The sequence below is a fragment of the Muntiacus reevesi genome, chromosome 11, assembly GCF_963930625.1.
Source record: "Muntiacus reevesi chromosome 11, mMunRee1.1, whole genome shotgun sequence".
Lineage (NCBI taxonomy): Eukaryota > Metazoa > Chordata > Mammalia > Artiodactyla > Cervidae > Muntiacus > Muntiacus reevesi.
The window spans coordinates 15,155,159-15,167,981 of record NC_089259.1 but is presented as its reverse complement, the minus strand read 5'-3'; the positions used below and the strand labels follow the sequence as shown (position 1 = coordinate 15,167,981).

General features: G+C 45.3%; 1 protein-coding gene across 4 annotated transcripts in view; it reads left to right on the top strand.

The window, feature by feature from the left end:
- The window catches only part of RUBCNL (rubicon like autophagy enhancer), a 41,799-nt gene extending 29,720 nt beyond the window's left edge, over positions 1 to 12,079 (top strand). For 3 of the 4 annotated variants that reach the window (XM_065901835.1, XM_065901836.1, XM_065901837.1), the window contains exons 10-14: positions 2,993 to 3,231; positions 4,573 to 4,634; positions 7,332 to 7,485; positions 8,683 to 8,773; positions 10,261 to 12,079. In XM_065901835.1, coding sequence (XP_065757907.1) covers positions 2,993 to 3,231; positions 4,573 to 4,634; positions 7,332 to 7,485; positions 8,683 to 8,773; positions 10,261 to 10,373 — 659 coding nt within the window. In that variant the 3' untranslated portion in view covers positions 10,374 to 12,079. Of the gene's footprint in view, positions 1 to 2,992; positions 3,232 to 4,572; positions 4,635 to 7,331; positions 7,486 to 7,739; positions 7,788 to 8,682; positions 8,774 to 10,260 lie in introns of those variants that run through there. The other variant, XM_065901839.1, reaches the window with a different exon arrangement.
- The last annotated feature ends 744 nt before the right edge of the window (positions 12,080 to 12,823 follow it).

The window sequence follows — 12,823 nt, the reverse complement described above, 5'->3', positions numbered from 1 at the left end:
TTCCCCCTTCCCCCCTCCTATCCCCCAGCCCCTGGCATCTACCAATGTACTTTCTGACTCTATGAATTTGACTCTTCTTGGTACCTCACATAAGTGCAATCAAATAGTATTTGTCTGCACCTAATCCTGATGCTGGGAAAGATTGAGGGTAGGAGGAGAAGAGGACGACAGAGGATGAGATGGTTAGATGCCATCACCAACTCGATGGACATGGGTTTGTGTGGACTCTGGGAGTTGGTGATGGACAGGGAGGCCTGGTGTGCTCTGGTTCACGGGATTACAAACAGTCGGACATGACTGAGCGACTGAACTGATGTATATTGCAAGCTGAAGCTGAAACTCCAATACTGTGGCCACGTGATGCAAAGAACTGACTCACTGGAAAAGACCCCGATGCTGGGAAAGATTGAAGGCAGGAGGAGAAGAGGACGATAGAGGAGGAGATGGTTGGATGGCATCACCAACTCAATGGACATGAGTTTGAGCAAGCTCTGGGAGTTGGGAGTTGGTGAAGCAGGGAAACCTGGCATGCTGCAGTCTATGGGGTCACAAAGAGTTGGCCATGACTGAGCAACTGAACTGAACTGAATGTATATTGGAATACATATTTAAGGTTAACTTAATGTATGTCCTACAAATAGACTGTACCTTCTTTTGTGGGGGGTTGGAGATCGGGATTGACGTATGTTTACAACTATGAACGAAGCCCATGACTAGTGAGAACCTAGTGTATAGCACAGAAACGGGGGACGTGCATTGTTTCTGTGCCTACGATGAGAAGTTGTTACAGTCACTTCATAACACTGCCCTCACTTTGGTGAAGAGGCCACTGTGACCTGCACTGTGACTGCCCATTGCTTTCCGACTCTCATCTCCCAGCTCTTGCCCCCTCAGGCACTGAGCTCAAGCCACGTGGCCTCCCTGCTGGTCCTTGAGGGTGACAGGCTCACTCCTGACTCAGGGATCTGCATCTGTGCTTTTCTCTCCCTGGAATGCCCTCCCCTGGACACGCTGCGTGCCCTCCCCCAACCAGGGCCAGTTCCCTTCCTTCCTCCCCATCTGCACTCTCACGTCTTCCTTGGCTGCCCTATTGAAACTCCACCTCATCACCCTCTTGGCCACAAACACACACATACACTTGATAATCCCCTTCCTTTTTGTTTTTATTCAAGTCCTTATCTCCCTAAAATACTCTATCTTATTGATCTTCCTTATTATTATCTGTCTCTCACTAGATTCTAAGTTCCATGAGGACAGACACGTGGTTTGTTTTATTTTTAATTGACTGTTATTCAAGTATACTTGCTTTATAATCTTGTGTTACTTTCTGCTGTCCACCACAGTGAATCCGTTATATGTTTACATATATCCCCTCTTTTTCGAATTTCCTTCCCATTTAGGTCACCACAGACCACTGAATAGAGTTCTCTGGGCTATATAGCAGGTTCTCATTAGTTACCTATTATACACATATTATCAATATGTGGTCTGTGTTTTATCTCCTTTTATCTCCTAGCTTTATCTCCTGCTCCTACAAGTATGCCTCGCACACAGTTGGGACTTGAAAGATATTTGTTAAATGATTGGATGGCTTACCTAGGACCTAACCAGACTCCTCTGAGAAAGTTTGAGGGAGTGGCCTCAGGGCCTACAAAATCAGGTTTCACCCAATCAGAAAGGCGAGTTGCCCAGTTGAGACTGGGAATCACTTATTTTGTTGTGAGAGCATCCACAGGTCTGACCTGTGGAAGCCTAGGAAGAGGAGATTTGCTGGAAAGGGTTCCCTTGGCCTTTGATAGGTGTTCTGGGATGGAGTAAGACTTTGAGCATCTCCACCTCAAGAAATAAAAACAAAATGCATAAATCCATCTGAACTTCCTGCCATGCCTGCCATGGTAGAATGATAGTGCCTGCCATGCATCACAGTTGGAAATGATTTTCTTTCAATGACTCATCTTCCCAGCTAAAGTCTAGTGGGGACCATATCTCTCTGGTTAACCACTGTATCCTGGTGCCTCAGTAAATATTGAATGTATGAGTCAGAAACTGTGAAGATGTGTGACTATGATTCCACCAACTTTTAAAGTACCTCCCAGAGTTTGTTCAGATGTGAAGATGATTCGTTGATAGGAATGTGCTCCTTCCCTCATGGAGCTTGCTGACAGGATGTCATCAGCCAAGTAAATAACTGGGTGATACTTTCAATGAAAGAGAAAGTCAAGAATGCTATGGGTTTTATAGCCAGGGAACTTAATCCAGGCTTATTGGCCTGGAAGTGAAAGGTTGCCTAAGGAAGTGATTGTCCCCAAAGGAGAGAGAGAGAGAGAGAGTGTGTGTGTGTGTGTGTGTGTGTCTGTGTGTCTGTGTCTGTGTGTGTGTGTAGGGGATGGGGGTCACCATATATGTTTTTCAGATCTTTACTGGTTATGTTTTCTCTTCCCATGTATTCCCATCCTTTGTGCATTTTTCTGTTTTATTTATTCCTCATGGATTTATCCAGGAACTCTTTTAGGGTACTACTTTCCGATAGCATACAGAGTGTGCGTTATCATTAAAAAGCATTTTTCATACCTGTGGTATCACAGAATACAATTCTGGGCTGTTTTGTGGCTTCAGGACAATTAGCCTGGAGAGATTCGGGCTTGTCAGAGTCTTCCTGCCAAATAGGAGGTTGGGTCTGAACTCCCACCAAATCCCCAGACCTTGAATCTCATGTTCTGTTGGCCACGTGTCAGCTTAAAGGCCCATCTTCCAAATCCAGGAGTGTTTGGGGGAGGGTTCTGTTTTCCAGCACCCATTCCACAAAAGTGAAGCTCATGACCCTCCATGACTCAGGGCCTCCAGTGTCTGCTGTTCTCCCCAGCATGGCTTCAGCAGCATCAGAACAGCCATCTTGAGTCGACCTTGGGCGGGCATTGAGGGCGAGGGCAGGGCGAGGGTGGGTTTCCGGCCTCAGGTGAGCCGGTGCTCATCGTCCTGTGCACCCCGGCAGAGTTCGTGAAGCGGCTCCGGTACTGCGAATACCTGGGGAAGTACTTCTGCGACTGCTGCCACTCATACTCGGAGTCCTGCATTCCCGCCCGGATCCTCAGGATGTGGGACTTCCGGAAGTACTACGTCAGCAACTTCTCCAAACGCCTGCTGGACCACATATGGCATGAGCCCATCTTCAACCTGCTGCACGTCAGCCACGGCCTGTACACGAAGGCCAAGGAACTGGACAGAGTGAGGGTGAGCAGCCACCTTTCCTGGGGGAGGGAGTCCAGCGGCCGAAAGGGCCCTGCGGCAGTAAGTGGACGCCTCCCCTCGGCTCAGGGGGTCCAGAGAGAGCTTTTCAGGGGTGGACTTACTATCCAGCAGCTGGATCTTATGCTTCAGAGACCTCTTGCTTAGGCTCTTTTCAAAGCCACGTACCCAGATCTTACCTTTATGCCTAGTTTTGTTTGTACCTAGCTTTTGAATTTTATTATCTTTTAAATGGGGCTTCCCTGCTAGCTCAGTCAGTAATGAATCTGCCTGCAGTGCTGGAGACCAGGTTAGATCCCTGGGTGGAGAAGATCCCCTGGAGAAGGAAATGGCAACCCCGCTCCAGTATTCTTGCCTGGAAAATCCCAGGGACAGAGGAGCCTAGTGGGCTGCGCTCCAGTATTCTTGCCTGGAAAATCCCAGGGACAGAGGAGCCTAGTGGGCTACAGTCCGTGGGGATGCAAGAGTCGGACACAACTTAGCGACTCGACCACCACCATCTTTTAAAGAAAAATTGTGTGTGTTTAAGGGGTGCTACATGATGACTTGATGTACATATACACAGTGAAATGATTGATAGTCAAGCTAATTAACATATCCATCCCCTCACAGGGTTACCTGTCTGTGTATGTGATGAGAACACCTGAAACTTACTCTCTTAACAAATTTCCAGTTTTTAATAGTCTCGTGAATGATACTCATCATGCTGTACATGAGATCTCTAGACTTATCCTTGTTGTTTAATTGCTAACTCGTGTCCAACTCCTTCCCAACGCTATGGTCTTATCCTAGGTAACTGTAACTCTGTGTCCTGGACCAGTTATCTCCCCATTTCCCCACCTCCTCACTCCAGGATCCACCCTTATAGTCTGTGCTTTTCTGTACTTGACTTTTTTAGATTCCCTGTGTAAATGAGATCAGGCAGTTTTTGTCTTTCTGTGTCTGACTTCACTCACTTGGCATAATGTCCTCCAGGTACATCCATGGTGTCTCCAATCACAGAATCTCCTTCTTTTGTACACAGTTTGGTGTTTTTTAAAAAAGAAGGCCCTGGACATAGTGTAAGCTTTAGACTCCCCAAGACCTGGGTCCTTCCTGGGCCCTCTGTAGATCTCTGGACTCAGTCATGGGCCACTTTATAGACTGTGCATTATATGCTTTATATATATGCACAGTCTATATGCTTTATAGACTGTACATTTCAAAGGCTTATTTTCTAGAGTTGTAGCATTTCAAGGTTAGAAATAACATTTAATTTTGACTTGTACATTTCCAGTGTTACTTATCACATTACACTTTTCCCCCCTGTTTGGTTTCTCACATTAGGAAATCCAGGAGCAGCTATTTCATATCAAGAAGCTGTTGAAGACCTGCAGGTTTGCTGAAAGGTACCACTGCTGGCTGGGCTGGGCTGGGCTGGGAGGTCTGATAACCTCTACACTCTTGCTGGTCCTCTGTGCTTTGTGGTCCATCTCCACCAGTGCACAGCGATCATCTCATGCCTTTCCTTGGGGATATAGACACTCTCTTCAATGTTGCTAAACGTTCTTACTCACTACCAGGGAATTTAACATGTTAAGAAGAATGGACCAGTATAAGTATAAAACAACCCTAGGCAGTGGAATTTTATTATTTTGAAAAAAAAATGAAAGTGAAAGTCGTTCAGTTGTGTCCAACTTTTGTGACCCCATGAACTGTAGCCCACTAGGCTCCTTTGTCCATGGAATTCTCCAGGCCAGCATACTGGCATGGGTAGCCTTTCCCTTCTCCAGGGTATTTAAGTTGTGGTAAAATACACATAACATAAAGTTACCATTCTAACCCTTTTTAAGTGCACAGTTAAGCGGTTAGGTACATTCATGTTGCTGCCATCATCACCATCCATCCACAGAGCTCTTTTCATTTTGTAGACCTTAAACTGTTTACCCACAGTAGTTCTCCATCCTCTGTTCCAGCCTGTGGGAACCACCATTCTCTTTTCTGTCTCTACGATTTTGACTATTCTAAGTACCTCATATGAGTGGAATCATACAGTGTTTATTGTTTTGTGCCTGGCATTTCATGTAGCATCATGTCTTCAAGCTTCACTCACACTGTGGCCTGTGTCAGTATTTCCTTTGAAAGGCGGAGTGATGTTGAATATACATACATTGTCTCTATATTCCATCTTTTGTTGACCGATCCATCCACCTTGGGTTGCTTTCTTTTGGTTATTGTGACTAGTGCTGCTGTGTTCATGGGTGTTCCAGTGCCTTTTAAAACACTCTGATAAAGAGGCATGCCAACTTTTACTGGCTGTATAATATTCTGTACTATGATGTGGTATTCATTTAAGTATTGTCCTATTACTGAACACCTAATACATTTTAAATATCTTTTGTTATTAAAAAAAAAATCACCTAAACACTAAGCTTCAGCTGAATCTCTGACCACATCCATAGGTATGTCCTGAGGATGATCTTTTAGAGGCCATGGCCATAAAGGCCCAGGCATGAATTCATTTAGCAGAGATATTTTTAAGAGGAGGAAAAGTAGGTTACTCAAGGAGTTAGGATTATTTGTTATAATAGCTGAGATCATAATGTTAGTCTCTCAGTTGTGTCCAACTCTTTGTGTCCCCATGGTGTGTCCATGGGAATCTCCAGGCAAGAATACTGGAATGGTTGCCATTCCCTTCTCCAGGGGATCTTTCCAACTCTGAGATTGAATCAGGGTCTCCTGCATTGCAGGTAGATTCTTTAGCATCTGAGCTACCAGTTGGGATTATAGGTTTTTAAAAAATTTTGTTCTCTTCTAAAGCTGCTTTCTAGTTCTGATCTTTATTTAATGATGCACTACTTCTGAATTACATTTTTTGGGGAGGAGCTTGTCCTTTATAATCATTTGGCCTTGAGCTATACCTCCTGGCTTTGGGGTGAAAAGATAGTTTCTCCTCAGGGCCTCAGTTTTCTCTGTAACATGAAACAATATCCACAGTTCTTACCATCTGCAAATATGTCTTGAATATCCACTCTGTGCCTCAGATGAAAAAGCAATAGGACACGTGTTCAGGGAGAGTCTGGGGAGGAAGTCAGCACAGAGAGATCATTGCCAAAGCATGTGCCTGTGCACGTGCTCCTGAGGGCATGGGGGAGGGGCAGCACGTAGTTTTTAAGGGACAAGGTGGGGAGGTGGGCAGACAAGGCTTCCTAAGGACAAAGCCAGAGCTTGAAGAGCAAGTCAGAGCAAAAACGAGGGTTCAGGGACCCTCTGGCCGAGGAAATAGTGTGAGCGAGGACCACCCATAGCTGGGCAGAGAATTAAACTGGGTTTAGCATCCCTAGAGCATCAGGTGCAGTGTAGGCTTGGGAATGCAGTGCATGGTGATGCTGCTGACTGACATAGGGGGTTCAGAAAGAGATCAGGGGGGCTGGGAGAAGATTACATACTGTTCTGAATGCCCTTGGGACATACAAGTGCCTTTAACTAGCGGCACTTGGATTGTGGTTGTTGCTTAGTCATGTCCAATTCTTTGTGGGACTGCAGCCCGCCAGGCTCCTCTGTCCTTAAGATTTCCCAGGCAGGAATACTGGAGTGGGTTGCCATTTCCTTCTCCAGGGGATCTTCCTGGAGATCAGTTGGATGCTTGTGTCTTAATATCAGTGCTGGGCCCGAGGTTTGGGAGTCATAGCATCAATAACTCTCCTGAGATATCCGTCAGTCACACTGATGGGCTTGAAATTAAGCTGGAGTTGAATAAAGTGGTCATTATTATCTCAGTACATGTTGTCAGGACTCAAAAACCAAATTTTAAGTTTTCTTTCACTCAAAGTATACATGGGCAGCTGTCAGAGACACTTTTCTCATTCAGCTTTTTGAAATCATTATTTACGGAATTTTAACTTCCTGGCTTCCAAGCAAAACTTGCAAAATGTAAAGTAGGGAGTAAGATTAACTTGTTTCTGGGGCTATTTTTTTTTAAAGTTGAGTTGAAAAATTTCAGTTTTGAGAGCCAGGAAAAAACAAACCCTTCTCCCCAGTCCCGGGTTCCTGCCCCGACCTGTGTGGGTGAGTTTCTGATTTCCTCTTGGTTTTCTCTCCGGAAGCACATTGAAGGAGTTTGAGCAGCTGCCGGGACACTTGACGGAGGCACTCCACTTGTTCTCCCTGGAGGACATGGTCAAGGTCAAGAAAGGGCTGCTGGCGCCCTTGCTCAAGGACATTCTGAAAGTTTCCCTCGAGCACGTGGCCAGCTGTGAGGTGAGACCTCCTTGCCCCGGCGGGTGTGTCCCTGAGCTGTCCTTTCTGCAGCCGATCCTGGGTGGGCTGTTCTGCACTTGCCTCCTTTACCCTCACAAATTGAGGAAAGTGCCGGCAACACTTTCTATCGCCGTAGTTTAGTCACTAAGTCATGTCCGACTCTGCAACCTCATAGACTGTAGCCCACCAGGCTCCTCTGTCCATAAGATTTTCCAGGCAAGAGTACTAGAATGGGTTGCCATTTCCTTCTCCAGGGGATCTTCCTAGTCCATGGATTGAACCCACGTCTCCTGCATTAGCAGGTGGGTTCTTTACCACTGAGCCCCTGGGGAAGCCCCTGCACTATTTACAGATGAGTGAAATGAGGTGCAGAGCTGTTCGGTACCAGACCAAGAGTGTCCTGCTGGAATGCAAGCCTGGGCCAAGTGACTGGTAGTCTGAGCACGCAGCCCAGCGTGTGGCCTCGTTCCATTCTCGTCTGCTCTGATGTGCCAAGTGCAGCCGCGTAGACTCAGGATCCAGTGGGACAGGAGCTCTGTGTCTTCACGGACTGATGAATTGCAGGGGAGCTCCCAGAAATAAAATGAGATCATTTAAGAACACATGTTGAAAATCATAATCTTTCTCTGGTGCCTCAAACTACCCTGATGCAGTTGTCCACACAAAATGGACGCACATTTATTGCTCTGATCCATCCATTGTAGCAGGAGATAGTATTCTGTTCCTCCTAGAGGCTGGAATCACAGACACTTAAAAAATGATGTTTTTGAAACTGTGTATCATTGGAATTCTTGTATAGTGAGAGGAGTTTACCATCTTGGCTTATAGAATACCGAACTGAAATTTTTCTTTCATCTGACATAGAAAGACTTTTTAATTGTTACTTGTATCCATGACATTCAGTGGCCTTCTGCAAATATGATAATGTTGCCTAGGCCTATCTTTTGTCCTGTGACGAACGTTTCATTTTGACTTCTATGAAAATTGCAATTCACAGATTTATATAAACCTTTTAAATGCAGAAACTTGTTACTTCCACAGCCAATTTAGGGGATTTTAGAATAACAAATTTCAGTACCTGGGGTGGGGAAGTGTGAAAATCTGGTGTTTCTAGAGTTCTGTGAAAGTGGGACTCCGTTTCTCCATCAGGAGAAACATTACCCGTGAAGACTCTCACTTTGGCTCCTGTTCTTACAGCTGTGTCAAGGAAAAGGCTTCATCTGTGAATTTTGCCGGAGTGCAGCTGTCATTTTCCCATTTCAGACTGCAACGTGTAGAAGATGTTCAGGTATCTTAATACCATAATACTGTAAGTTTAATAGCAGTATAATAGCATAAGCATAAAGTTTGTTAACTTAAGCACAAAATTAACTTAAGCTTGAAAGTGAAAGTCACTCAGTCGTGTCCAACTCTTTGTGACCCCATGGACCCATGGAATCCTCTAGGCCTGAACACTGGAGTGGGCAGCCTTTCCCTTCTCCATGGGATCTTCCCAACCCAGGGATCCAACCCAGGTCTCCCAAACTGCAGGCAGAGTCTTTACCAGCTGAGCTATCAACTTAAGCTTAACAACTAAAGCACAGTGTTATTTCCTTAAGGTATAATGATGCTAGTGTGTGCTTCTCTGTTGAATTGGAGCTGGTAAAGTTTTGGGTGCACGGGGAGGAGGTATGAGTGGGGCGGGGATAAAGGATGATGGCTCAGGGAACAGGGTTCAGAGATAGGAGGTGGCCCTGTTTGACCTATCCGCCAATTCTTCTACATCAGGGCAAGTTACAGCTGCACCTGTTTTGTAATTGAATCACAGTCAACCCCAAGTTCACTGCAGGGGTCCCCAACCTCTGGGATCTAATGCCTGATGATCTGAGGTGGAGCTGATGTAATAATAATAGAAATAAAATGCACAATAAATGTAATGCACTTGAATCATCCCCAAACCATCCCCGACCCTGACCCATGGAAAAATTATCTTCTGTGAAACTGGTCCCTGGTGCCAAAAGTTTGTGAACCATTGCCCTAGGGTTTGTTCTCAGGCTCCACACCCACGAGGGTATGAAGGCAGCAGCCTGGGCCAAGGAAGAAGTCGAAGATGGTATGGTTACCATGAAGGCTCAGTGCATCTCTCAGGGGCCTCTAGAGCTGGGGTGGATTTTCAGCATTTTCCCAAATTAGGGACAGAGAGCCAGCCAGGCCTTTAGACCTCGTATTGACCAGTCACTGGATGTGGCCTGGGACCACCAAGGGGGCATAACCTTGATCGAGGCAGCTCTCTCTGGTTGGGGCCATTTCCAGAGAAGGGATGTCACCTCCTGAGCCATCAGCCACCAGCTCTCCCGGCACCCACGATGGGTGGTGTTTGAGCGGATCTGGGAGGCACTGCAGTCTGCTACCCAAGCTCTCTCGGCCTGTTTCACTGGTCCTCATGGCCTTGTTGTTGTTTTTGTTTAGTTGCTAAGTCATGTCTGGGTCTTTGTGACGTCATGAACTGTAACCTACCAGGCTTCTCTGTATATGGGATTCCTCAGGCAAGAAAATGGAGCAGGTTGCCATTTCCTTCTCCAGGGTATCTTCCCGATGCAGGGATGGAACCCGTGTCTCTTGCATTGGCAAGTGGATTCTTTACCACTGGCCCACCAGGGAGGCCCATCCTCATGACCGACTGGGGACAAGTCCTCTTGTCTTCAGGTCCTCTCTCCCCAGGCTGGGGATGAGCGTCTGTTACATATTTGAGAAACCAGTTACCCACTTGCTGACGGCTCTCCTTCTTGCTTGCAGCATGCAGAGCTTGCTTTCACAAGCAGTGCTTCCAGTCCTCCAAGTGCCCCCGGTGTGCGAGGATCACAGCGAGGAGAAGACTTCTGGAAAGTCTACCGTCTGCAGCGACATGATGTACTTGACTATAGCGAGAAAGACCGTGCAACATGCCTTACGATCATATCGCTTGTGTCTCCTGTTGATAACATTGTTTTGACTATTGTCTATTAAGAAAAAAGATGACCAATATTCTCTTTATTATATATATTTAATATTTTTTGAGACTGTGGATTCTTTGTTATTAAGAGTAAAGTTGTTACTGGTGCCAAAGAATGCTCAAACTACCGCACAATTGCACTCATCTCACACACTAGTAAAGTAATGCTCAAAATTCTCCAAGTCAGTCTTCAGCAATATGTGAATCATGAACTTCCAGATGTTCAAGCTGGTTTTAGAAAAGGCAGAGGAACCAGAGATCAAATTGCCAATATCCGCTGGATCATTGAAAAAGCAAGAGAGTTCCAGAAAAACATCTGTTTCTGCTTTATTGACTATGCCAAAGCCTTTGACTGTGTGGATCACAATAAACTGTGGAAAATTCTGAAAGAGATGGGACTCTTGACCACCTGACTTGCCTCTTGAGAAACCTGATGGCAGGTCAGGAAGCAACAGTTAGAACTGGACATGGAACAACAGACTGGTTCCAAGTAGGAAAAGGAGTACATCAAGGCTGTATATTGTCACCCTGCTTATTTAACTTGCATGCAGAGTACATCGTGAGAAACGCTGGATTGGATGAAGTGCAAGCTGGAATCAGGATTGCTGGGAGAAATATAAATAACCTCAGATATGCAGATGACACCATCCTTATGGCAGAAAGTGAAGAACTAAAGAGCCTCTTGATGAAAGTGAAAGAGCAGAGTGAAAAAGTTGGCTTAAAGCTCAGCACTCAGAAAACTAAGATCATGGCATCCAGTCCCATCACTTCATGGCAAATAGATGGGGAAACAGTGGAAACAGTGGCTGACTTTATTTTTCTGGGCTCCAAAATCACTGCAGATGGTGACTGCAGCCATGAAATTAAAAGACACTTACTCCTTGGAAGGAGAGTTATGATCAACCTAGACAGCATATTGAAAAGCAGAGACATTACTTTGCCAACAAAGGTCCGTCTAGTCAAGGCTATGGTTTTTCCAGTGGTCATGTATGGATGTGAGAGTTGGACTATAAAGAAGGCTGAGTGCCGAAGAATTGATGCTTTTGAACTGTGGTGTTGGAGAAGACTCTTGAGAGTCCCTTGGACTGCATGGAGATCCAACCAGTCCATCCTAAAGGAAATCAGTCCTGAATATTCATTGGAAGGACTGATGCTGAAGCTGAAACTCCAGTATTTTGGCCACATGATGCAAAGAGCTGACTCATTTGAAAAGACCCTGATACTGGGAAAGATTGAAGGCAGGAGGAGAAGGGGATGACAGAGGATGAAATGGTTGGATGGCATCACCAACTCAATGGACATGGGTTTGGGTGCACTCCGGGAGTTGGTGATGGACAGGGAGGCCTGGCGTGCTGCAATCCATGGGGTGGCAAAGAGTCAGACAGGACTGAGCAACTGAACTGAACTGAACTGTTACTGGTGATTTTGTTTACAAATGTTCAATGTTTTTGCTGCTACTGGTGTTTTTTTTAGGGTTTTTTGATACTTCTTAAATTGTATTTGAATGGTTGTATTTAGCTAATGGTGGAGCCTATTTTTTATGAATTGTAACTGACAAGATGATTACTCAGTTCCTATTCCTATAAAGCTTGTTTTGTGAAAGAAATGGTACTTTCAATGAACAAAAACTGCAAGCAAAAATCTGTCTTCTCAGGCTTTGTTTCTGACGCAAATTCAATTTTGTAACTGTATCATAGAGACTTTACTTCTTCCAGGGTTTGTGTCGGGGGTATGCCTTACTTTTGCAGTTCCATGTGTGTATGGATGGATGAGTTTTGAGTTGCTTAGCGGTGCATGGAGGTGCCATTTGAATTACTTGCCTCTAGATGGCGCCCTTCAAAGGGCACAAATCAAACCTCTTGTCAGCTCTATTCCACATAGTCAGGGGATGTGTGGGTGACTAGAACTTTATCCCTGCCTTTCAGAACTTTGTCTTGTAGATATAAAATTGAACATAAAGTAGTTGAAAACATAAATAAGCTATTTACGTCTTCAAATACAGGGGAAATGCTGTTAATGAACAATGTGATGCTAGTAATAACTACAATCACAGACGTTCCATTAACAAGCTTAGGTGAATGACTAAACCTTTATGAACCCCTTTTTCCTATTATTTCTTATATTTGCATGCTTTCTTGAAACATGTGAGCTTATTTTTTCTTCCATCTCCTATATACTTTCTCCTGCTTGGGAAAGAGCCCTGGGGCTGGGTCCCTTCTCCGCACATCTTTAGTCTGGAATGTGGTGTCATATCCCCAGGCATATTCCCATGCCCTAAGTAAACCTGCTCGGGATGAACTTGTCAAACATCACTGGCCAGCAGTAAAGTGGGACAGGTGGTTCCCTCGCCCCACCCAGCCCTGTGTA